Here is a 26,692-nt window from a genome sequence, read left to right on the forward strand (position 1 = left end):
GCATTAAATCAAAGTTAATGAAATTTACCATTTCTTTATATGTTTTTTTTTTTTTTTTTTTTTTGGGGTCAAAGGAGAGCCCCTGCCGAATGGGCGCTTTCTTGTAAGTTTGCGGGCCTGTTTCATTTGTTTTATACACCCAGTCAGTCTTCAATGCTTTGAAATTGGATTATGCTGTGTAGCTCTTTGTTGTTTTGAATAAAATTTTTCTTCAAGCCCAAAAAGCCACCCAAAAAAAAAAAAAAGAAAAAGACAATTTTATACGAATCATCTTTGATCAATCGAGCCTTTAACTGTGTAAGGATGCGACCACCACCTTCTCCTCACTCTAATTTCTTCTCTTCCCTCAAACAGGTAACTCACTTTCTCTCTGTCTGTCTCTCATTTGCTTTCTCTCACAAATTCTCAATTCTGCTTTATATGTTATGGACTTATTGTTATATTACATTGATTTTCACAGGTTGAGAAGAGACTGAAATTAGAAGACACATCAAAACCCCCAACTCTCTCTGTCTCATCAGAATCTCAAACTAGCATCAACTTGGCCACAGAATCTTTGAGCTCACCCTTATACCTCCACGTGGACCAATCCCATTCGCTCAGTGAACAACAACAACAACCATTCCTGTCAAGCACTTCCTCACAGTTCCCACAAACCCAACAATCCAACGACTTATTGTTATTACACGACCAACCCAAAACTATCTTTCACACTCAACAGCAAGAAGCCATTGACGACATCCAACGGTTAATACAGCTCTTGGGTTTATCAGATTGTTACTGTAATGGTGATAACAAAGAAGAAGAGGAGGAGGGAGAGAGAGAGAGACAGAAAATAGTTGGTAATTTTTGTGATTTTGATGAGGGTGAAAATGGGTTTTATGCAAAGATTGTTGGGGTGAAGGGTCCAAAGTGTGGGAAGGAAGTGGAGAGGTTGGAGGGTTGGATTCAATATTTCATGAATGGGGAGACTGAAAGGAGAGAGCCTTTGAGGTTGGCATATTTGCTTTTGGGTAAGGCTGCTATTGAGAACAAGGACGATGCTGATTGTGGCTATGGAGGCTTGGACTTCCCTACAAGTGTGCAACAGTTTTTGCTGAATGACCCTCCTACAGATTAAGGCACCCCAGCGTATCATATGCCACCAAAAAGTGTCAAAAACACTTGGGATAGGTACCCATGTATGCATATTGCATTGCCCTTTAGAACCCTTTTAATTTATGCAATATTTCTAGCATTTGTGTCAAACATAGCTTGTTTTAGTGGAAAATGGAGATGCATTATTGATGATGGTGACTATTGTATATATTTCTGTTAATGTATTTAGCTTTCTCTTTTGTTTGTTCCGTTCAGGATGTTATAGATGTTATAAATTGATTTGGCATAAATCACTAATTAATAAAGAAGTGGGAAAATTTTTATTACTACTAAATACTTAATCATGCTTCAGGGTTTTACATATCCTCTTTTATTTTAGAACATTAAGTGGGTTTTCAATAAAATCTAAATACTAATGCAAAGATAAAGCTTTCATGCCAATATAGTCATAATGGCCAATGATGAATTCAGTCTGCAGACCTTTTTGCCTTCTCTACTGGGAGCATCATTGTTTGAGCCTAACTCATGCCATAATCTTCAGTGGGGGAAAACAGCATTGGTTTTGGTACTATATGCGCTTGCTTAGCTTCAAAAGGATAGACAGCACCTCATTTATGTCAGGTCGATCCTCAGGATTTGGTTGTGTGCAAAGCAATGCTATCTTAAGTAGCTCTTTCAGTAATTCCTCATGATCCTCGGAGATATTCAGTGCCAGCATAGGATCCACAATTCGATGAAGATCGTTCTCTCCATTTGCAAGAGCTTTCTCCACAAGTTGACGCAAACTGATTGGCAGCCCATCCTCTTCTATTAGTCCTGTTGGCCTTCGTTTAGTGAGAAATTCCATGACTATGATACCAAAGCTGAATATGTCAACTTTAGTTGTGACTTTCGTCATATATGCAAACTCTGATAAGAAAACAAACATGTTTTAGTATATTGAAGACAAACAAGTGGAATAAAAAGGGGAAATCTGAAGATGGGAAAAGCAAAATAACTTATATCCTTACTTGATATCTGGTATTTGAATTCAGTGGCTTCATATATACCTCTGGGACCTTTGTTATGTAAAACCAACCACTGCATTCATGTTTTAATTAAAGGATGACACAGATTTATCTTCCAAGCTTATAATGCTCCAGTCGCTTTTCATTAAAAGAACTTAATTTTTTAATAATTATTTATGACTTCTGAAAGTGAAATAGCCATGGAGACCTTAGCATTGTTTACAAATAGCTGAATAGAGCACTATATATATATATATATATATATGCAATGCTTTAGGATTTTAGTTTGCTACGTTAAACCTGGTATTTATATGTGCAAGACTGAATCCCTGGTCCAAACTGATTGTGATTGTTAAAACTATTTCACTCATTTTCTGCTGAAAATTTATGACAATGAAATCATCTTGTAAATCTGGCAGCGAAATTAATGGAGATTAACTTCATAAGTGAGAAAGGATAGTGATAAGTTACCTGGTGCTAAGTAGCCTATAGTGCCTTCAAATGCTGATGTTGCAGACAGACTTCTTCCATCTTGAAGATGAACACCTAGCATTCGAGCTGTTCCAAAGTCACTTACATGGGCTTCCCAATCTTCATCCAGAAGAATGTTAGAAGGCTTCATGTCACAGTGAACGATAGGAAAATCATAACCTGAATGCAGGTAATCCAACCCAGTCGCAATGGAAATGAAAACTTTGATCCGCTCTGATAATGTCCACCTTGACTGATCCACCTCAGGGTCATGTATAATGCTATCCAAATTCCCGTTCTCCATGTATTCCAGAACTAAAGCCTTTAGTTTTCCACTCTCCCAGGCATACCCTAGAACCTTCACCAAATTCCTATGCCTCAGTTGTTTTAGGGTGTTGATCTCCCTATCAAAGCACTTATTGGCCTCTTCAGAGAACTGATGCAAATTCAACTTTTTTACTGCTATGATCTGCCCATCTTCCAGTCTACCCTTGTACACAGTGCTCAAACTGCTTGCACCAATAATGTTATCTTCGCTAAAGAAGCTAGTAGCATGTTCTAATTCATATGGTACAAACCTCTTGAGGGTCAAGGCTGGAGTATATTCTGATTCTGGATTCTCAACCCCTTCTGGTTTTCTTAACTTTGTACGTTGGTGGAGGAATATAAATATGAACACAAGAACTAAAAGCACAAAAATAGATCCAATCACCAAAAGAATCAACATGGTCTTCTTGGATAGTTGATGTGAACTCAATTTGCTGCAGGACCTTAGGAATTCAATACCACACAGGTGAGGGTTTCCCATCAAACTAGATGAGTTAATATGTCTGAATATTCCAATCTCTGGAACATGGCCTTCAAGTTGATTGAAAGAAAGGTTTAGATATTTCAAGTTAGAGAGATTGGCAAAGCTCTCAGGGATAATGCCCTTCAACTGATTCTGAGAAAGGTCAAGAGAGCTAAGGTACTTCAGAGCTGCCAGGTCTTCAGGGAGTCCACCATCTAACTTGTTCCTTGAAAGGTTCAAGCTACTAAGCATAACCATTTGAGTAAATTCTTCAGCCGGAATTGGACCAGAAAGATTATTCCCTGATAAATCAAGAGAGAACAAATTTTTGCAGCCACCAATTGTTTTAGGAATGGTCCCCGAAAGATTATTGTTTGAGATGTCAATGGCTTGAACCATTTCCAACATCCCAAGCTCATCTGGAACAGTTCCAACGAAGAAATTGTATGAGAAGTTCAAATATAACTGCATTCTTTTCATACTTGCAAGCACTGATGCAGGTATTGATCCTGTAAGATAATTGTGGGAGAGATCCAAGGTCATAAGTTGGTTAAGATGCCCCATGCTTCTCAGAATGGACCCGTTAAGCATGTTGCCATGGAGGTTTAAGTAAGAAAGCTGCTCAAGCTTAGAAATTGCATCTGGAATTGGACCCTTGAACTTATTATTCTGCAACCCAAGTTCGTTTAGCTGTTTCATTTCAAAAAAATTCTCAGGTATTGCACCCTCTAGATCATTGTCATTCAGATAGAGCCCTTGGAGAAGAGAAAGTTTAGATAATTCTGGTGGAACTAGACCTGACAAACTATTTTGACCAAGTGATAAAGAAAAAAGTTTACTTAAATTGCCAGTGTCAGGTGGGATTGGCCCTATGAATGAATTAGAATGGGCTCGCAAAATCTGGAGATTAGAAAGTTTGCCAATGCCAGACTTTATTGGCCCTCTAAAAAAGTTCTGAGTCAAATCTAAAATACGAAGATTGGAGCAATTGAAGAGACCATCTGGTATTACACCTATCATTTTATTGTACGACAGACTCAGGAAAGTAAGATTTTGCAACTGCTGAAAACCCTGAGGAATTTTCCCTGTTATTCTGTTACGAGATAAACCTATGACTAGAAGATGGGTGCAGTTGGTGATACTAGACGGAATGGCTCCCTCAAGGAGATTGTTGTTCATGGTTAGGTTCTTCAAGTTGTAAAGCAATCCAATATCTGATGGAAGCTTCCCTGTGAGGAAATTGAAGCTCATAGACAACTGGGTTAAATTTGTCAAGTTCGTCAATGATGAAGGAACCTCCCCAGAGAACTTATTTGAATGCAGGGTCAACACTTCCAATGATCTCAATGATCCTAGCTCAAAGGGTATTATTCCAGTTAATTCATTCTCCGAAAGTCCTAAATGGGTTAATGATTTCAATTGAAATATGGAGGCAGGAATGGTAGAATTTAACTTATTCTTGGACAACCGCAATGTTTCTAGATGATATAAATATCCAATCTCAAGTGGAATGCCTCCAGTGAACTGATTGGTGTATAGTTCAAGAGCAACAAGCTGTTTACAGCGACCTAGTTCAGATGGAATTTTCCCAAGAAAGGAATTTTCAAACAAGAGAAGATACTCTAAATTTGATAAGTTTCCTATCTGTGGAGGAATTACTCCAGAGAATTGGTTTTGACTCAGGTCTAAAGCTTGTAAAGATTCCAACCTACCAATGGATACAGGTATAGAACCAACCAACTTGTTCCCATATACTAAAAAGAGTTGAAGGTTAGCTAAATTGCCTATGTTTGAAGGGATTCTTCCAGTTAGATTATTAAAAATGACACCAAAGGCTAACAATGATGTGCAGTTACAAATGCTTTCGGGGATGCTTCCATTCAAAGAGTTATCACCTAAATCTACCGACTGCAGATTTTTTAGGTTTCCTAGTTCTGGTGGAATTGGACCTGAAAGAGAATTTTCATAAAGAGTTAGCTCAGAGAGCTGGGAGCAAAGTCCCAGTTGAGCTGGAATGTGGCCTGTAAATGAATTCAAAGTTAAATCAAGAACCTGGAGGCTTGAAAGGTTTCCAAGGAATGGTGTGATTTCACCTTTAAGCTGCTTATCAATAAGAGAAATTGAAATGACATGATTTGAAGGGTCACAAGCAATACCAGACCAGTTGCAGTGGTGGTTACTGTCAGTCCAATCCGCAAGTGCTCCAAATGGGTCATTGGTGATGGAATTCTTGAAAGCATTCAAGGCCTCAAGTTGAACTTCTAAGCTTGATTCTTCAGATAGAACAGCAACTAGAAGGGAACAAACTATGATTACAATCAAACCAATTTTTTGAGATACCATTGCTATAGAAGTACAAGACACTGATTTGTAACTTGAATCGAATGAAGCATTTATATGGAAAATTTAACCAATAATTTGTGTGGCAATCCTTGACTTCTTTTTTGAACTAATTCTTTTGGACTAGGAACTAGGGTACGTCAAGTTGATAAACAATGAGCACATTAAGGGAAAAAAAATGTGATTCTTTGAATGATAACAAGAAATCCAAATCTGACTTTGAGCTCATCCAATGTCAGGAGACCTACTGGCTAACAGGCCAAACTCTAGTGATAAGATTATGGCAGTACTATATTTCCAAAACGTATTCTACCCACTTGCCACTACGTGAAAACAAAACTTATACCTAAATTTGTATCAAAATTACCTCCAAAACCAACATTTAATGCTATTCATGAAGTAAGATTTTTGTTTTTATAGACATATACTTGGAATCGGTGATTAGTATAGGCAGTATAGCTCGACCAAGATGTGGTTTATGTGGGAAAAGGTTATAAACTCAAGGTGGGGCAAATGAAAGCCCACTGATTTGTTGTGAATACAGCATACTGCCTATACTAATGCTATTCATGAAGTAAGATTTTTGTTTTTATAGACATATACTTGGAATCGGGGATTAGTATAGGCAGTATAGCTCGACCAAGATGTGGTTTATGTGGGAAAAGGTTATAAACTCAAGGTGGGGCAAATGAAAGCCCACTGATTTGTTGTGAATACAGCATATGTCGGTTCGCATGGTTTGGACTATGCAGTATGCAATGCGCGCACGCTATGTACAAGTTGCTAATATATTAAGTATTAAAGGCCAAAATGATGGGTTGGCTTGTCAGTTGTGGCTCAGACCAAGAAGGTGCTAAAAGAAAGAGTATAGGAGTCAAAGAAAGGATTAGGATAGAAGATTGGATTGAATCTTAGCAAATTGTATGTGGTACCAGGACTTTGTCCATTTTGACCATTTGTTCAACAGGGCTTGAAGTGTGTAAGAAGACTAAGAACACAAACGTAGTAAAAGGAAAAAAGGAAAAAAAATACTTGAAACTTGACAGCTGTGGGATTTGAACCCACGCCCTTTCGGACCAGAGCCTAAATCTGGCGCCTTAGACCACTCGGCCAAACTGTCCACGTTTTGTCATTAGATATCTATCTTAATTTATATTAACAATATAAAAGTTGTTATGGGGTATAAGAATAAGACGTCTAACAGTATGATTGGCCAGTAATTTGGCTTTTCTTAAAAATAATTTGGTTTATTTGGCCTGTATAAAAAGTAGTAATCATAAAGTGATCATGTTTAATTTCTATCATATATATATATAAGAGCATTTGCATCAGGTAATGCAAAATAGAAAAATGACTTAATTTTACATATCTAAATCTTAAAATTATCCACATTCGTCAAGTTAAAAATGTGTAAATTTGCAAAGTTGCTACAATGATCGAATAAATTTACATTAATAATATTCAGATTGTAGTTTTTTTTTTTTTCTTTACATATCTTGAAAATAAAGGAAGAGAGTGAATGATTACTTTTGTGGTATAGTTGAATTTGACTTTTGACATGCCTTTTGAAACTCCAACACCAACCAACACCCCCCCCCCCCCCCCCCCCCCAAATCCAACTATCTTTCAACCATATTTCATTGCTGAAAAAGCATAGTAACAACATAAATTTTCCAAAATTTCAAATCCTTAGACTGGGTTCTTATGACTTAAACGAGTTCCCAGATTTTCTAAAAGCCAAGATGATTTGGGGGTTTTCGATACTTTCTAACAATAAAAATTATGGCCTTGTACCAAAATGGATGTGGAACTTGAGTAAAGAAACTCTCTAGTTCTGTCTTACAACTTTCTAACAGGTTTCGACCAACTTCCTGTTATTCTACCATGGACCAATCTGAGAATTCGGGGCTTAATAATAACAAGCAAAGGGATCCGTTCCTATCCCACCAAGTTCCATTGTTACTTAATTTCAAATAACATACTAACTAGAGAAATCCCACCAATAGGGAAACTTGAAAGTAATCTTGTATTTCCAAATTTGCATATCGTTGACCTTTCTAACAATAATATCATTAGTAAATTACCATTTGAATACTTCCAAATTTGGAAAGCCATGCAAATCATTGATGTAGTTGGGCAAATGTATATGCAAGCCAACACAAGTTTTGATCTGCCTAGATATTTAATGCAATCTAATTACGTTTACTCAATGACATTCACAAACAAAGGCATAGAGATAGCATACGAGAGAATCTTAGGTTTCTTCATAGTCATGGATCTCTAAGGCAATAAATTTGAGAGAGATATTCCAGCAGTCATGAGTAATGTGAAATGAATCCAATTGCTCAACCTTTCCAATAACTTATTCACTGGTTCTATCCCATCGTCCTTGGAGAAGTTGACAATGCTTGAATCATTGGGCATTTCTCAAAGCAAGATGTCTAGAGAGATCCCTCCACAACTAACACAACTTACCTTCCTTGCATTTTTTAATGTCTCCAACAATCATCTAATAGGGTCTATACCACATGGGAAATAATTTGATACCTTTTCCTTCGGTGGTAATCTAGGATTGAGTGGAAGTTCTTTGCCAAAGAAATGTTGAAATTTCGAAGACTTATTGCTCCCTCCTTAAACCTTTGATGATATTAATCAAGGCTCAAAGTCGCTATTTGAATTTGGTTAAAAAGTAGTTGTGATGGGGTATGGTTATGGTTTCCTAATTGGAGTAGTTATTGGGCAACACCAAGGTATGGTTATTGATCACAAGGAAGTATAATTGGTTTACTTAGACTTTGCAGTTCAACACCAAATGAGAGGGATCCGGACATTAAATTCAAACAAGTAAGATGTTACCCAAATAGATAAATAAATTTTGGCATATGTACGTTTTTTTATTTTATTTTATCATATATATATATATATATATATGTTGTTAGCGTCATATATATATATATATGTGTGTGTGTGTGTTGTTAGCGTTATTACATTTTCTTTTTTATTTTCTTTTTTATTTATAGAGATTTAGGTTGTATTTGATTCGACGCAAAATGTTTTCTGAATGTAAAATATTTTTAGGTGAATTTTTTTTTTTCAGAAAATAAAATATTTTCATGTGTTTTGTTGCATTTTGAAAAATGCTCTTGAAAATATTTTTAGGTGTTTGCTAGTTGTGTTCCTAAAAATGCTCTATAGAATATATTTTTTATTAGTTTCTCACATTTTCCCAGCTTTCAAATGAATATTATAATAAAAATTCCAATATATATAGACCCAAAGAAACAAAAAAATTCAATCTTCATCAAGGGAGAGAGAGGATTGATTTTGTTTTCAATAGTTTCTTTTAATCTTGTCCGTCCAACTTTTTTTTTTCTTTGATGGAATAACTAGGGGTGTCAATGTTCGACCCAACCGTGAACACGACACGAACCCGACACAGGTTTTTTCGGGTTAGGGTTGGACCTTAATAGGTTTGGGTCATAAATGGGTCGACCCGAAAGTGACACGATAAGAAACAGGTCATAAATGGGTCAACCCACAATAGACACGTTTGACACGTCAATTTATTTGTGTCAACCCGAAATGACTCACTTAACACAACCCGTTTAACTCATATAACAAATAAATATTTATTTTATTTTAGATTTGTCAAATACTTCTTATATCCAACACATGTTTTAAATTTAAAAAGAAAAGTGAGTAATTACAAAAATTTACAAGAGATATAATTGGAAATTAAAACTTTGCAGACCTTAGAACTACTAATACTTTTTTTTTTTTGGTGGCATAGAACTTATACAAATGAAATTGGATGAGCTTGTGGAAGATGTTATGAATTTGGACATCAACAAAGAATCTATGGATGATAATCGTGGTCATAGTCAATATTAATCTACTATTTGCTCAAATTCTTTCAATATTGATACTTAGCATTTGGCAAGTTCCAAGAATATTATATTTTCGTTGAAATATGTTATTTTATTTTGTGAAACTTTGTTATTTTGAATTTGAGTTGAATTGTATGCACTTCTTTTGGAGTGTAAAGAACTTATTTCTAGATGAATGTTATATTTTTGTTGAATTATATTATTTTGAATGTGGGTTGAAGACTTGAAGTGTATGCACTGCTTTTTAAGATGTAACAATAATTATTTCTAGATAGATGTTATATTTAATATTATATAGGTTGAAATGGGTTGTGTTACATTCGTGTCAACCCAACACAACTCGTTTATTTAGCATGTCAAATGGGTTGGGTCAGGTTAACCCGTCTTAATAACAGGTCGGGTTAGGGTTGAAAGATCATGACACAATTATTAAATGGGTCGGGTTAGGGTTGAGTCATTTAGTCGAATACTCCTACCTCGACACGACACAAACCCGACACACTAACCCAAATTGACACCTTTAGGAATAACTGAAATCTTAGACTAGAGAATAAATAGAACATGTTGAGGTACAAATTTTCGGGTCTTGATTTTATTAGCTCACTCACAAAAATACCCACATGAGCCCACACATTATTTTAACCCCACATAAATATTTCCTACATATTACTCAAATATTCTCCATGATATTGGGCTCCCACAAATATTTCCTATATAAGCCCCATAAATTACCTTGGGCCTTCTCACAAATATTATCCATTATATCCCACATATTATCCAACTTAGATTTTCCACTAAAAATACTTATCACATTGCTACCAAAGTTGGGTCACAAAATTACACTATCTCCACAAAAAGCCCAACAAAACCTTCTTACTAAGCTCATTGCTACATGACACCATTTACTAAGCCCGTTGCTACACAGCACCATCACAAAATCTGTTACTACACGGCACCTCTAAAGCCCACTACGATGTGACATCTTTAAAGCCCGTTGCTACATAACACCATTACAAAGCCCATTGCTATATGGCACCTCTAAAACCCGTTACGATGCGGCATATCTAAAGCTTGTTGCTACACGGCACCATTTACAAAGTCCGTTGCTACATGGCACTCTTACTAAGCCCGTTACAATACGACACTTCTACTAAGTTCGTTGCTACACGACAATATTTTTAGAAAATCCTACAAAGCCTAAATACTAATTTGGCACTACCTCATAAAGCCCAAATACTAATTTGGCACTATTTTACTAAGCCCAAATACTTAATTTGGCACTATCTTACAAAGTCCAAACATTAATATTTGGCACTATTATTAATTTGGTACTTATTTTATAAAGCCCAAATGTTATTTTGGCAACTATTTCATAAAGCCCAAATGCTATTTTGGTACATATTTACAAAATCAAATATTATTTTGACACTTGTTTTACATATACTAAATCCAACACTCATGAAAAATATGATTATTCATCCCTCAAAAAATACCTCTCTTACAAGATTTATAAAAGCCCATGAATATCACTCATGGCAAAACTACTCATTTTGTAGGGACAACCAAGCCCAAGGAAGCTTAACTACAAAGCCTAGCCAGGCTAGCCCAGCTCACACGCAAATTCCAGCAGCTAAAGGTCACGTGAGCTGACCAGCCAAAATCTAGCACAAGTAAACAATTGAAGCCCATTCCCATCAAGTCTTAACTTATCCAATCTGATCAGAAGAGGACACGTATCCATTAGGGGTTAAACCCTTCCTTCACAAGCTGAAATCCCATCATTTATAATGTGACATAAATTTGAAGGTGATGTGACAGAAAGCTAGGAAGCTTCAACCAGCTGTCATTTCTTTCTTCTCTAACTCATTCAGTCAAGAACCCACAGTTGCCATGACAAGGCCCTTAAAGCTCTTGAAACAACATGAAATCAGTTCATTTTCATACTAAAAACGTATATTCTCTGGTTCATGGACCAAGCACATGACGGGAAAACTTAGGGAAATGTGGTTTGGAGGGCACCGAGGGGATCCTAGCAGAGTTTCCAACAAAGGCTCCAAGGTTGACACCTGGCTTAGGGTGATCCAATCTACCCTAGGGGACTCTAATTTTAGCTGCAACATAACCAAGATCATTAGCCTAAACCATGCTCTAATCCCATCAGCCAAGACCAATCAACATTCAATGCTAAGTCAGAATCCTAGCTGTTATTACCCGAAACAACAACAACCTTCTAAAAGTTGACCTTACCACTATTAGCTAAAATTCCATGAACAATTCTCTAAGGATTTTCTGAGGATTGGGAAAGATTTAGCAGAGATTATTTGCTAATTACCCCCTAAAAAACCTAGATATAAATGGAACTCTCCATTAATGCTTAACCAAGACATCAAGACACCAAGATACACTAAGACATACACTAGAAAAGATTTTTCCTTAACCTCTCTATTTAAGCTTTCTCCAAGCTTTAAAAAAATCACTGAGTTCTTAGTTTCAAGCTTAGAAACTAAGTTCCCCAGCTCCTAGCTCAAAAACACTTCTCATAACTCTACTCATAAACACTTATCTACCCCCAGCAAAAAGCTCCAGCAGTCTTACTATACTTTCTCACTCATTACTCATACTACTCACAAATGACTCTCTCTACTCATTACTCACTATATATTCATAAGCATGTCTTGGCACCATAATGATCTTGCTACACTAGCTGGGATCTCTCTCTCTCCCTTCATCTCACACTAAGTTTTCTCATTATTTGTCATTATGGAACCAATGATATTTATTTATTCATTTACTATCAATGGTTATGATGTAACTATTATTATAGAATTTTTTCCTCATATTGTTGTACTAGAAGTCTCTTCTCCAAAGCTAGCGGATGATGAGTCTGAAAATGTAGACATTTTACTTAATCTATGAAGCAGCTAACAGCTGGAAGTTTATCCTATTTTATCATACTTTACCGCTGGGCTATTTTCTGCAGAAACACCTTACCGTTGGGTTATTTTCTGCAAAAACTTTTTACTACTGGGTTATTTCTTATAGTATGCTTTTTAAGCATGCAGACATGACCATTGTAGAGATTGTTTATGGGCTACTCTTGTCAATTCCAATCTAGGCCTAAGGCATAAAATATAGTGGATTCCTTGGATCTTCATCGATAAGATTTGGGCCGTGCATCAAGCCCATCATTGAGTTTCGATTTAGACCCCCCAACCCGATAGAAATCTCATTTGTCTGAAGGAAAAATTTTTCGCCCCTGACAAAACATATAATAAAAACTCACAACACTAAAAATAGTCTTCCATATCAATTGAAACTCAACGTCCAAATCCCATATCACCACACTTTTTAAAACTATAAATATATATATGTGTGTGTGTGTGTGTGTGTGTGTGAGGGATTTCACAATTTGCTCCAATACCAATGAGCTTGGTTTACGATTGAATGCTATAAAAGATTTGTGCCCCCTCATCCTTCACCAATTGGTCATTGGATGGATCGGTAAGGCACACGGTTCGACAAGTGGTATCAGAGCCCGGTCATAGGTTCGAGTCGTTGGAGTCGCATTGTGAGGGAGGGACTATGAGAGATTTCACAATTCGCTCCAATACCAATGGGCTTAGTCTACAATCGAATGCTATAAAAGATTTGTGCCCTCTTATCCTTCACCAATTAGTCGTTGGATGGATCGGTAAGGCACACAGTCCGACAATATATAATAAAAATAATAATAACTGCATGTTATGTCTTACTTTTTACTTTCTAGTTTTTCATGGCACTCCCTAATGCGTCCAACTATCCATAAACCTTTTATTCTTATCTTTTGACTTTTAATTGTTTTAAACTCAATTGTTTACTAAAAGTCCACATTTTAAATTATTTAAAGAATAGAAAATATATATATATATATATTAAATATTAAATAATTTTTAAAGAGTAAGCAGCACACCGAGGCACGTATACAAATTTCTAGGTTTATTGCTATACTAATAACATATTTACAATGATTTATCTTCTCAATTTATTTTAATTAATTAAATTATGTATTTAAGCTTTGTGCGTTAAATTAATTTCTTGAGTTGATTATTTTTTATTCTTTACTTTTTCACATCAAATTTTTAAGACAATTACACTATTATAGAAATTATAGAAATTCACAAAATGTACTTATCGAAATTCATCCCTATAACAAATTGAAAAAAAAAAAAAAAAAAAAAAAAAAAAAAAAAAAAAAAAAAAACCTCTTCAGTTGTGAATGTTCTAAAGTAAAAACAAAATAGATGTTTTGCACTAGGATCAATGAGGTATACCAGTGCATGTGAGGATGGGCAAGGCTTAAAAAATGGAGCAAAATATTTTAGGAGCACAACTTAAATTAGAACTTTGGCCACAATTGTCTACCTGGTAAATTGTGAGTAGTAGATTTATTTGAAAGTAATAGACAGTCAATCACAATTTTCTATATAAGATAATTGTAACAAGATTTGTGACATTTTGTATAATACTAGAATTACTCAAAATAGAAGGGATTGCATAAGAGTATTAATGACGTTTGCAGTGACAATTTGGAGAAGGTGTCACTTTGTGATTTGTAATTTATTCTTCTTCTTGTTTTCATTAAATTAAGTTTAGAGAGGACAAGGACTATTGGCTTAAGGGCTTAGGTTGGTCTGACCAAAACAATCCAATTCTTTATGCATTTAATATGAATATATGATATGTCCAACTTGGCACATGTAACGTTGGGGGCATGGCGGCCCCAAAACTTTGAAATTTCTTTATAATAATATATCAAAATAAGTTAGGTTTTTAAAATTGTAATGATTGGCCCCCACAAAAATTTCATAGATCCCAATCTATGTGAGTTTGCCTATTCTTTCTTTTAAAATCAAACGATGACCCATTTAATTAGTTTACCTCACTGTTAGTCAAGTAAACCCCACCTAATTAAAGTATAAACTTTTATCAAAGCCGAACAAATGCGTAGACGCAATGTGTCCTTTCCTTTTTATAAGCTTACAAAAGTGTAGTGCATTGTGTTCCTTGCATCCAAAAGTACACTGTATTGTTACCCAAAAAAAAGTACATTGTTTCCTTTGTATATTTTGTGCATAGGCAACACAAACTTATGAGTTTTTTCTTCATAAATTTGATCTTTTCGCCATCATCTCATATTTTCCCTAGCTAATTTTATATTTTAATTTTAGATTTAGATGCATTTGAGTTTAGAAATAATATTATTATAATTTAAATTTGATCATTTTGTATACCATATATTTATAAATTTAACATAGGAATATATAATTCGGCCCCTAAGCAAAATATCCTGGCTACGCCCTGCCAACTTGTTTCTTGTGGATGCATCTAAAGTACTAGTTCCTGCGTGGCACCAATATCAAAACAAAATGGGTTTCTTCACCTGTTGTGTTTTACTTGGCATTGTGAATAAGCTAACTTAAATCTGTTTGTGCAGCAAATAAATCTTTCCATGAGTCTCTGACTCTAACTCTAAGGGTACGTTTAGTACACTGAATGAGAATTATGACATAAATTATAATCTTTATTACTATGAATAAAATGTGTTGTAATGTAATAACTAAACCTATTAATAAGTTCTTTCTCAAAAAAAAAAAAAAAACTATTCATAAGTTTGGTTGTGAGTTATAACATTAGAATAAAATTTAAAATTTATTTTAGGAAATATTTTACTCATACAATTATATCTCCTTAAAAAGTGTTATTTTTTTAAATTTAAGAGATATATATATATATATGTTGTTTTTTTTATGATTTTTTATTTTTATAATTGCTAGATGTATATGAAATGTTTTTTTATTTGAAAATATATTAAGTTTTGAAATTATTGCACTTATTAAGAAATAGCTAATACAACCCTTTTAAAAAGGAACAGTTATTCCACATTTTCAAGAATAGCTATTCATAATGAACGACTATTAGTTGTAATAAAAACATAACTAAACTAAAGAATAGCTAAATCATAGGAATAATTATCAATATTATTAACTCTGTTTCGGACCCCATTTCGGTTTGTCTAGTGGAACGGAATATTTCAGTACCAGCCTATTTCGACATACCGTTTCAGGATGTTTCGGGGTTCCTAAAATATATATATATATATATATATATATGAACACACAGGTATACAACATAAAAGTTTCAATTTAAATAAGTGTTCCTATTATATAAAAAAAATGAATTTAATTAATTTTTTTAACTTAAATAAAGTAAAATTAAAAATATATATATTTATTTATAATTGTCTACAAATAAAATTCACATTTTGGATAATCCTAAAAAATACAATAAATGCGAAAGTCAAGGCACAAAATTTCTTAACATTTTAATTAGTATATGGATCTTAAAACTATAATAATAAAAGAAGTGCTACGTTCACAACAAATCATAAGTGTCTAATTGTTATTAGTTTTAATTTAAACCTAGAATTAAAATTACTTCTTTGTTTACCAATAACAGCTAATATCAACCTATTACTTACAATTCATTGTGTAAGTATTGTGAAAATGTTATCAATATAACATTTTTCTAATAATAATATTTGTTTAAAAAATAAATTAATATTAATATAAAGTTATAAACCATTGTACACAATGAGGAAAATAAAAAAAGAGATGCTACGTCTACAACAATTTTACAACATTTTTACAACAAATCACAGGTGGTTAGTTGTTATTGGTTCAAATTTGAAATTAACACTAAGATTACTTTTTTGCCCTAACAATAACAACCAATAACAACCTGCCACTTAGGATTTGTTGTAAAAATGTTGTAAAATTGTTGTAGACATATCATTTCTCAAATAAAAATAATACCTCTGACTGACATTTGCTTTTGGATATTTTTTTAACTTTCTTTGTCATTTCCAAAGTTACTCACATGATGGGCTCAAAAAAGTTGAAATTTGAAATCAATAAAAGAGGATAGGATAGAACTAGACTTTAGAAGACACCAAGACACCCAAGAGTCAAGACAATAGAAAATAAAAGAACAAAAGACCAGTCCCACTAACCAACGGATACAAAACGGAGAAGAAGAAGATAAAGAAGAAGAAGATGAAGAAGTGGGTTGGGACACTGGGTTCATATAGGCAAACGACGAGCCGGCGTCATTTGGACTTTTACTTGTTTTTCTTTTTTTTTAATAAAAGGCCAAATCCTGTACTAGCTAGAATTTACATCTCGGCCAAAATTGGCTGAAATTGTCCAGAATGGCCTAAAATGGCCCGAAATCTTACCCGAGATGGAACGTGGGGTATTTTAGTACCGATTTGCATACCGATACGAAAAATTTTAGTCATTCCAATCGAAATGGAATGGTATCAATAACAATGATAATTATTACCATATTGTAGATATTATAGTCGACCAAACATGCCCTAAGTTGGTGGTGTCAAGGCATTCAATTATGTATGGTCATTGATTAGGAGTCCAAATCTTCTGTCTCATAAATTGTGCTCCACTTCATGCTCCACCAATAAAACTTGGACAACTAGCATCTCTCATTAAATGAGATAATTCTGACTTTAATGAGAGATGCTAGTTGTCTCATTTAATTAGATATCTCATTTAATGAAAAATGTTAGTTGTCCAAATTTTATTGGTGGAGCATGAAGTGGAGCACAATTGATGAGACAGAGGATTTGGACTCATTGATTAGTTGCTATTAATTATTTTTTCTACAATTATTGTTCGATGCATAAAGCACGTGGTCCAGCCCACAAAGCAAAGGGAAAATTATTAGATACTCTCGGAATATCATAAATGTGTACTCTTCCCTCTCACATGAATAGTGAGTCTTATCAAGAATTTAATTGGTGGAACCCACCATTCGTGTGAGTTAAGTGAGTACGTATTTATGACATTCCGAGAGTACACAATAATTTCTCCAAAGCAAAAGCCCACATGTGAGCTTGTATTATTATTCCGTGGCTAGCTAGTACTCCTAGTTCAAGTGGATTTAGTATTTGTGTGCTACCAGGATGGGTTTGCGGCTGGGGTTATTTAAATAAGGTTTATATGTGGTTTTGAAGGTGCTGCATAAGAAAAAGAAAGAGATTGCCGCGTCTTGAAGAATAGAGAAAAATGATTGCCACCTTTGAGAAAGATAATTTGTGTGTGAGAGAGCAAAGAAAAATAAGAAAGATTTTTTTCTTTAGCCGTGAGGCGTATACAAGAATTATTGTAATTCATTTGACAATAGTGAAATTATTCGGAGTTTGTCCCATGATTTTTCCCTTCAAAAAGAAAGGGTTTTCCACGTAAATATTTGTATTCTTGTGTATGATTGCTATTTTGGATTGCTAATATTTGTGATAATATTATTTGAGACCCAAAAATTATCACTGTGACTTGAAATTTTTTATAGTTTTTTATATAATTATTGAGATAATATGAGGTCACTGGTACTTAATAAGAGTTGCGAGAAGGGATTTATTACTCATCAATCACAATTTTTTTTTTTTGCTGGATTCAAATACAACTTATTAATTTGTAAATTGTGAAACAAAAAACTATAGCATTACTAAATGTGACATCTATTTCACAACAAAACATTTGACAAATGAGCTGTCAATGCCTCCATGCACAGCAAAAAGGGAAGAAAAGGCTAAATTAAGAGGTGCCCATGGATTTTTGTTGTTGGCATTTTTTGTGACTAGCATTATTTATCCACAAAGGATAATATTCTTGGTGAGTTCTATAGTAAAGAAAATAGTGGAACTTAGCAAGCTTAAATTTCTCTAGTGCGATATGTCTTGACTTTTTTATGGTCTATGGTTGTTTTTGTTAAAATGGAGTTTTATCGTTATTATTTTTTTCGAGTGATGGCAAACCCGGTAACTGTATCGAATAGGAGGGCGTCATCGCTGTCGTTCCCAATGACATCAGCAAAACCATTGTAATAGTAGTAGTATATGTCGAAAACCATTGCAGGCTGAATCCAAAGAAGGGCAGAAGGAAGATGAAGCTCACGAGCCACTTCAGCAACCCAAGGTAGAAGCATTGTGTAGACTATGCACTGTTTATTGGCGGTGGAGACAATGAGGTCAGTGAGAGCTTTGGAGCCATTGCGCTTGAGCTGATCCCATTGTTTTTTGGCATCATCCATAGGTGCAGCTTCGTCATCATAGCCGTCAGAAAAGGTGGCGAACGACAAGCCGTCAATAGGAGGGCTTTTGATCATGCCTCGACGGTGGGCGCCAACGGTGGTGAAGAATGTGACATGCACTCCCAAGCGAATGAGATGTTCTGCGAATTGGAAAGCAGGATTTATATGGCCTTGCGCAGGAAATGTAACTATGACAAATTGGCTCCTCTGCTGCTTCAACATGATTATTTGATATTTGATATGGGTTGTGAATAGTCTAAACAAAAACAGAATAGTTATTTTGTACTTTAGATCTGTGAGATTTATATAGAAGGACTAATGCGTGTGAGGATGGGCAACGCTTAAAAATGGAGCAAAAATTTTTAGCTTTCAGGTCCCAACTTTCATCAGAATAGTACATATGATAAATCATAAGTAATGAAAAAAAAAATAATTAATGAATTTATAGAAAAATGATTCGTAATCGGTCATAATGTAAAATAATTATAACAAAAATTGGGAAATTTTTGTGGCATTAAAAATTACGTGCTAAAGTGGACTGGATAAGAGTATATAACGACGTTTGCGGTGCCGATTTGGATAAGAGTAAAAATTACGTTTGCGGTGCCGATTTAATTTACTCTTCTTGATGTTTCCATTATAAACGATAAGGACTAGTTGGTCTGACCAAAAAATCCAATAGGAATACACGATGCATCCTGGATGCATGCGCGCATCTAAAGCTCTAGTTTCTGAGTGGGCCCCAATATCTAAAGCACTAGTTTTCTTCACCCGAGGAGCGATGGTGTCGTGTTTGACCTGGCATTGTATTGGGCAAAGTTTGTGCCTTTGACGCCGAATGGAAGCGGTGAAAGGCTTTAAAAATATTTTTCAAGCCCATGATTTGAGCATTAGCATTTGATATTTAGGGTCCGTTTGGATAGTATTTATTTTTTGAAAGTTAATAAAATTAATTGTTCTGAAAATACTTAACAAAATAATTTTTAAATATGTGAATAGTATTGTGGGACTACTTTTAATATTAAATATTACGTGAACAGTGCATAACAGTGCACGACAGTACATACACAAAATTTTGTCCCCAAAGTCAAAATTGGAAAAAAAAAAAAAAAAAAAAAAAAGAAAAACCAGAAAGAAAAACGCGCCGTGACTATCCTCTGTATCCTAACCCATACAAGATATTTTGTATGCATGGTTTATTTATGTTTTTTTGCCTGTGTCTTTTTTTTATTTTTTATTTATTTTTATTGATAATACTAAGTATTGCCTTTGTCTTGTCTTGTCTTTCTTTATTGTTGCTAGGTTGGCAAATCAGCTAAGCAGTTTGGAAAGTATATAATTATGGTTTGGTTTGTCCAGTAGCTATATGCTTATTACGTCTTCTAAACATTTGTGGATCACATTCTATAATATAAAATTGGTCGATAGCAACTAGCAAATTACATCTTAATGAAATTTCTTGTACTTCACTATCTAAAACTAAGCAAACCTGTTTCTATCCCAAAATTAAAAAAATTATAATAATAAAAGATTAATCAAATCCTACCTGTGATTTTTTTTAACGGAAAATGTCACTTCTAAGTTTGAACATACTAACACATAAGAAAGTTTCTAATGGTTGAATAAAAGATCTGAAATTTAATTTTTGCATATATTAAAAACCAATTAATACCTTGGTCTTATAATAAAGAACGTAATTATTAAAAGGGATAGTTGAAAATCTATAAAAATAAATTTAAAAAAAAGTGCTAATGCAAATAAACAACTGAAGCCAGTAGCACACACAAGCGTGTTTCATATGTTGTATGCACAAAGGTCATTCATTCATATTTGTATGGAAATAGAAAGAGAAGATAATTACTTGCATATTATTGTTTATATGTTGTATGCACAAAGGTCCTCTGTTCATATTTGTATAGCATAAGAAAGAGGAAGATAATATCTTGCATAGGTTTATTGCTGGTTTTTTCTCCTCTCTCTCTCTCTCTCTCTCTCTCTCTCTCTCTCTCTCTCTCTCTCTCAGATTTTCGGAGTATGAACTATGAAAGTTTATGTGTGTGAAACTTCCTCTCTTTTTCTTGATTTTTTTCCTTTTTATTGTTAATCAACTTCATTTTTCACAATTCAGAAAAAAATAATAACGATAAAACTCCATTTTAACAAAAACTACCACAGACCATCAGAAATTCAAGACNTATGTTTTTTTGCCTGTGTCTTTTTTATTTTTTATTATTTATTTTTATTGATAATACTAAGTATTGCCTTTGTCTTGTCTTGTCTTTCTTTATTGTTGCTAGGTTGGCAAATCAGCTAAGCAGTTTGGAAAGTATATAATTATGGTTTGGTTTGTCCAGTAGCTATATGCTTATTACGTCTTCTAAACATTTGTGGATCACATTCTATAATATAAAATTGGTCGATAGCAACTAGCAAATTACATCTTAATGAAATTTCTTGTACTTCACTATCTAAAACTAAGCAAACCTGTTTCTATCCAAAAATTAAAAAAATTATAATAATAAAAGATTAATCAAATCCTACCTGTGATTTTTTTTAACGGAAAATGTCACTTCTAAGTTTGAACATACTAACACATAAGAAAGTTTCTAATGGTTGAATAAAAGATCTGAAATTTAATTTTTGCATATATTAAAAACCAATTAATACCTTGGTCTTATAATAAAGAACAGTAATTATAAAAGCGGATAGTTGAAAATCTATAAAAATAAATTTAAAAAAAGTGCTAATGCAAATAAACAACTGAAGCCAGTAGCACACACAAGCGTGTTTCATATGTTGTATGCACAAAGGTCATTCATTCATATTTGTATGGAAATAGAAAGAGAAGATAATTACTTGCATATTATTGTTTATATGTTGTATGCACAAAGGTCCTCTGTTCATATTTGTATAGCATAAGAAAGAGGAAGATAATATCTTGCATAGGTTTATTGCTGGTTTTTTCCTTCTCTCTCTCTCTCTCTCTCTCTCTCTCTCTCTCTCTCTCTCTCTCTCTCTCCAGATTTTCGGAGTATGAACTATGAAAAGTTTATGTGTGTGAAACTTTCCTCTCTTTTTCTTGATTTTTTTCCTTTTATTGTTAATCAACTTCATTTTTACAAATTCAGCTACTCGTGACCTTCCCTCCTTCTTGCTTGCTTCAAACCCATATGCTCTTGTACTCCCTCAATTCCAAGCCCAACTTGAAGCTCTTGAAAAGGAGAGCAATCCTAGAGTTCTAGTGAATACCTTTGATGCACTAGAGCCCGAGGCTTTAAAAGCGCTCGAAAAACTTAACTTGGTTTCAGTTGGACCGCTAGTTCCATATGCTATTTTGGATGGAAGAGATCCGTCTAATGGCTCCAAAAATTACATCAAATGGCTCAACTCGAAGTCCAAATCATCGGTCATTTACGTTTCATTTGGAAGCTTATTGGTATTAAAAAAGCAACAAATGGAGGAAATTGCACGTGGATTGTTGGATTGTGGGAGGCCCTTCTTGTGGGTCATAAGAGCTAAGGAAAGTGGAGAAGAAGAGACGTTGAGTTGTAGAGAGGAATTGGAACAAATGGGAATGATAGTGCCGTGGTGTTCCCAAGTGGAGGTTTTGTCACATCCTTCACTAGGATGCTTTGTGACACATTGTGGGTGGAATTCAACTTTGGAGAGTTTGGTTTTAGGGGTGCCAATGGTTGCATTTCCAGAGTGGTCTGATCAAGGGACGAATGCAAAGCTAATTGAAGATGTGTGGAAGATAGGAGTGAGGGTGACAGTGAATAAGGATGGGATTGTTGAAGGTGATGAGATTAAGAGATGCTTGGAATTGGTTGTGGGAGATGGAGAAAGAAGGGAAGCAATTAGAAGGAATGCCAAGAAATGGAAGGAGTTGGCTATGGAGGCTGCCAAAGAAGTTGGTTCTTCCTATAACAATCTCAAAGCTTTTGTGGATGAGATTGGTGAAGTTAATGTCGTTGTTAAAAGAGTATAGGTTTGCCGACGTGAAGCATCATAATAAGCGGCAAGACTGAGTGCCAATAAAATTGCTAATGAGAGTGTATGTTTGCTGATGAAATAAAAGAGCAATTATAGAAAGTGATTCTAAGACATGTATAGATTCCCTCTCATCTACTAAGGACAGTAATCCTTGGGGACTAAATAATTTTGTAGAGGCTATCTATGTGGTATGTTCCTCGCTAGTTTCAGTTTCTTTTAGTTGGGTTTCTGATGAGGCAAATATGGCTGCTCATAAATTAGCTATAGGGAGGTTGTCTTTTTTGTTTCCTTGTAATTTGCTTTCTGTTGAATAACATTTTCAGTTCTTAAAAAAAAAAATGTTTGTTTTTACATCCATACTTTTGTATATTAAAATGTGTAATTTTTGCATTAATTCTGTGTATTAATATAAAATAGTAGAGATAAACAAGTGTAACAAGATATTTTGTATGCACGGTTGATTTATGTTTTTTTGCCTTTGTCTTATCTTGTCTTTCTTTATTGTTGCTAGGTTGGCAAATCAGCTAAGCAGTTTGGAAAATATATAATTATGGTTTGGTTTGTCCAGTAGCTATATGCTTTTTTACGTCTTCTGAACATTTGTGGACCTCACATTCTGTAATATAAAATTGGTCGATAGCAATTAGCAAATTACATCTTAATGAAATTTCTTGTACTTCACTATCTAAAACTAAGCAAAACCTGTTTCTATCCCAAAAATTAAAAAAAATATAATAATAAAAAATTAAGCAAATCCTACTTGTGATTTTTTTAATGGAAAATGTCACTTCTAAGTTTGAACATACTAATATGTAAGAAAGTTTCTGATAGTTGAATAAAAGATTTAGAGTACAATTCCTACCTATATCAAAAACTGATTAATGTCTTGGTTTAATGATAAAGAACATAATTATCAAAAGCGGACAATTGAAACTCTATAAAAATAATTTTTTTTTAAAAAAAAGCCCAAATGCAAATAAACAACTGAAGCCAGTAACACACACAAGTGTGTTTTATATGTTGTATGGACAAAGGTCATTCGTTCATATTTGTATGGAAAAAGAAAGAGAAAATAATTACTTGCATATTACTGTTTTATATGTCGTATGTACAAAGATCATTAGTTCATATTTGTATAGAATAAGAAAGAGGAAGATAACTACTTGCATAGGTTTATTGCTGGTTTTTGTCCCCTCTCTCTCTCTCTCTCTCCAGATTTTTGAAGTACGAACTATGAAGAGTTTATATGTGTGAAACTTTCTCTCTCTCTCCAATTTTTTTTCCTTTTATTGTTAATCAACTTCATTTTTACAAATTCAGGAAAAAAAAATAATAACAATAAACTCCATTTTAACAAAATCATCCACAGTCCACAGACCATCAGAAATTCAAGACATATCGCACTAGAGAAATTTAAGCTTGCTAAGTTCCACTATTTTCTTTAGTATAGAACTCACCAAGAATATTATCCTTTGTGGATAAATAATGCCAGTCACAAAAAATGCCAACAACAAAAATCCATGGGCATCTCATAAATTAGCCTTTTCTTCCCTTTCTGCTGAGCATGGAGGCATTCACAGCTCATTTGTCAAATGTTTTGTTGTGAAATAGATGTCATATTTAGTAATGCTATAAGTATTCAATGCACTGCAACAGCTTTTCTGGCCGCATTTATGTGGAGAAGACCTCTGAACAGTGCTCCATAACCTACCGCCACTCACAGAGATGAAAAGAAGCTGCCTGACGGGACAGGTACTTGAGCAAACCCATGGATGGGGAGCACGTGGACGGTAGAGATGAGGATGAGAATGGCTATATAATAGAGAGAGAGGGTTTGTTACAAAGGGGGGAAATGGATGGAAAACTGAGAAAGAAATAGAAGAAGAGTGATAATCCTTTGTTGTAAATTCCTTGTCAACTCTAGTTCTTCAACCCACACTCTACAAATTAATTGTCTTTGGGTTTACATAAAGAAAGTGTACCCTACAATAACAATAAACTCTATTTTAACAAAATCATCCACAGTCCACAGACCATCAGAAATTCAAGACATATCGCACTAGAGAAATTTAAGCTTGCTAAGTTCCACTATTTTCTTTAGTATAGAACTCACCAAGAATATTATCCTTTGTGGATAAATAATGCCAGTCACAAAAAATGCCAACAACAAAAATCAATGGGCATCTCATAAATTAGCCTTTTCTTCCCTTTCTGCTGAGCATGGAGGCATTCACAGCTCATTTGTCAAATGTTTTGTTGTGAAATAGATGTCATATTTAGTAATGCTATAGTTTTTTGTTTCACTATTTACAAATTAATAAGTTGTATTTGAATCCAGCAAAAAAAAAAATTGTGATTGATGAATAATAAATACCCACTCACAACTCATATTAAGTACCAATTACCTCATATTATCTCAATAATTATATAAAAAACTATAAGAATTTTCGAGTCATAGTGATAATTGTAGAAAAAATAATTAATAGCAACTAATCAACTACCATACATATATGGAATGCCTTGATACGCAGAAAGTCCCACTTGATACATATTTGTAAAACACGACAGGTGAAGAAACCCATTTTGTTTTGATATTGGGGCCCACGAAGAAACTAGTGCTTTATATGCATCCACAAGAAACAAGTTGGACAGATCATATATTCATATATATTGCGTGCATAAAGAATTGGATTGTTTTTGTCAGACCAACTTAAGCCCTTAAGCCAGTAGTCCTTGTCGTATCTAAACTTAATTTAATGAAAACATCGAGAAGAAGAAATTGCAAATCACAAAGTCCCACTTCTCCTATACGTCACGGCAAACGTCATTAGGAGCAACTACATCAGCTCTTGAAAAGTCTTACAAAATGCAAAACAGCTTATTTTATACCATTTTGACAAAAAAAAAAAATTTATATAAAAAAGTTCTTTCTCCTATCATTGATTCCATGGTAGATGCAAGGGTGGAGATATTGATAGATGATGAGACACACGGCTGGAACCATTCTATCATTGACGGCATATTCATTCCTGAAGAAGCTGAACTGATCAAGTCCATGCCATTGCCACAACATGGAGTGGATGACAGACTCTTTTGGCCCTTCACTCAAACAGGGGCTTATACTAGCAAATCGGGATATTGGTATTTGAAGTCGGAGGAGGAAGATTCTAGGAGTGCAGTCCGTTCAGAGGAAGATAGGGAATTATGGCGTGGCATTTGGTCACTGAGGATACCAAACAAAGTAAAAAATTTCATTTGGAGGGCTAGCCGAAACTCCCTGCCCACCAAGGAAAATCTGGTGCGACGAACTGTCATCGATAACCCACTCTGTGATCGCTGTTCTGGTGCTCATGAATCTGCCCTCCACGCCATGTGGTCATGTGCTGAATTGGACGTGGTCTGGGAGGACGTTACGTTGTGGAGTTGCCGTGGTTCACTCACGTTCTTCACCTTCAAAGAGCTGCTGTCTTGGTTGATCAAGAACCAGCAAAACGTGGAGCTCTTTTCAGTCACGGCGTGGACCATCTGGAATCAACGGAATCAAGTCAGACTTAATAAACCCAGTTGTAGCTCGCACCAAATCTCCCAACTTGCAAAGGAACGCTTGCAGGAATTCATGGCAGTAAATGCGCTGCCTCACTCAAGTCGAACTGGTCCTCCTACGGTGCAAAAATGGAAACCACCTGAGCATGGTCTGGTGAAAGTTAATTGCGATGGTGCCAGGTTCATGAAGGAAAATAGTGCAGGGGTTGGGGTGGTCATCCGGAATAGTGAAGGCTTGGTTTTGGGCTCATTGTCGAAGCTGGTCCCTCAGGCTTACAGCCCCTTGGAAATTGAGGCAACGGCTATTGCAACCGCCTTGGAGTTTGCTTCTGATCTGGGTTTTCAAAGGGCTATCATTGAGACTGACTCACTTGTGTTGGTGAAGGCTTTACGGGAAGATTCGGAGTTCCTTTCAGCCG

At 34.7% G+C, this 26,692-nt stretch overlaps 4 protein-coding genes and 1 non-coding gene across 8 annotated transcripts; 2 read left to right on the forward strand and 3 right to left on the reverse strand.

Annotated features, from left to right (window-relative positions):
• Positions 1-200: 200 nt before the first annotated feature.
• On the forward strand, positions 201-2,112 carry LOC112030623 (uncharacterized). 3 transcript variants are annotated; one of them, XR_010630111.1, is made up of 3 exons: positions 201-354; positions 461-1,181; positions 1,570-2,112. XR_010630111.1 is itself a non-coding variant. In XM_024063295.2 (2 exons), exons 1-2 carry the CDS (start codon positions 304-306, stop codon positions 1,118-1,120), a joined length of 711 nt encoding a protein of 236 aa, XP_023919063.1. In that variant the 5' UTR covers positions 202-303; the 3' UTR covers positions 1,121-1,346. The 3 variants fall into 3 exon arrangements, 1 of the variants encoding a protein (XP_023919063.1); XR_010630112.1 differs by having other exon boundaries at positions 461-1,173; XM_024063295.2 differs by lacking the exon at positions 1,570-2,112 and having other exon boundaries at positions 202-354; positions 461-1,346.
• On the reverse strand, positions 1,396-6,159 carry LOC112030622 (LRR receptor-like serine/threonine-protein kinase FLS2). Of its 2 annotated transcripts, none has more exons than XM_024063293.2 (2): positions 2,577-6,142; positions 1,396-2,007 (listed from the first exon to the last, which is right to left on the reverse strand). In XM_024063293.2, the coding sequence occupies exons 1-2, from the start codon at positions 5,707-5,709 to the stop codon at positions 1,667-1,669; spliced, it is 3,474 nt and encodes a 1,157-aa protein (XP_023919061.2). In that variant the 5' UTR covers positions 5,710-6,142; the 3' UTR covers positions 1,396-1,666. The 2 variants fall into 2 exon arrangements, with proteins under 2 accessions (XP_023919061.2, XP_065632515.1); XM_065776443.1 differs by lacking the exon at positions 1,396-2,007 and adding an exon at positions 2,109-2,178 and having other exon boundaries at positions 2,577-6,159.
• Positions 6,160-6,746: 587 nt separating this feature from the next.
• TRNAL-UAG (transfer RNA leucine (anticodon UAG)) lies at positions 6,747-6,826 on the reverse strand. Its single transcript has one exon. It is a non-coding gene; the product is annotated as a tRNA-Leu (tRNA).
• Positions 6,827-18,437: 11,611 nt separating this feature from the next.
• Positions 18,438-18,959, reverse strand: LOC136061329 (phloretin 4'-O-glucosyltransferase-like). Its single transcript, XM_065776431.1, has one exon. It carries the CDS (start codon positions 18,957-18,959, stop codon positions 18,438-18,440), a length of 522 nt encoding a protein of 173 aa, XP_065632503.1.
• A 2,341-nt stretch (positions 18,960-21,300) lies between these two features.
• On the forward strand, positions 21,301-23,300 carry LOC112016364 (phloretin 4'-O-glucosyltransferase). Its single transcript, XM_065776432.1, has 2 exons — positions 21,301-21,313; positions 21,866-23,300. The coding sequence occupies exons 1-2, from the start codon at positions 21,301-21,303 to the stop codon at positions 22,723-22,725; spliced, it is 873 nt and encodes a 290-aa protein (XP_065632504.1). The 3' UTR covers positions 22,726-23,300.
• The last annotated feature ends 3,392 nt before the right edge of the window (positions 23,301-26,692 follow it).

The sequence above is a fragment of the Quercus suber genome, unplaced genomic scaffold (genome assembly GCF_002906115.3).
Source record: "Quercus suber isolate HL8 unplaced genomic scaffold, Cork oak 2.0 scaffold_133, whole genome shotgun sequence".
Taxonomy (NCBI): domain Eukaryota; kingdom Viridiplantae; phylum Streptophyta; class Magnoliopsida; order Fagales; family Fagaceae; genus Quercus; species Quercus suber.

Coding starts and splice junctions, on each gene's coding strand:
- LOC112030623 (XM_024063295.2), top strand. CDS start 304: ATGCGACCACCACCTTCTCCTCACTCTAATTTCTTCTCTTCCCTCAAA. Junction 355..460: donor TCTTCTCTTCCCTCAAACAG/GTAACTCACTTT, acceptor TGATTTTCACAG/GTTGAGAAGAGACTGAAATT.
- LOC112030622 (XM_024063293.2), bottom strand. CDS start 5,709: ATGGTATCTCAAAAAATTGGTTTGATTGTAATCATAGTTTGTTCCCTT. Junction 2,008..2,576: donor TATAGGCTACTTAGCACCAG/GTAACTTATCAC, acceptor TTTTCTTATCAG/AGTTTGCATATATGACGAAA.
- LOC136061329 (XM_065776431.1), bottom strand. CDS start 18,959: ATGTTGAAGCAGCAGAGGAGCCAATTTGTCATAGTTACATTTCCTGCG.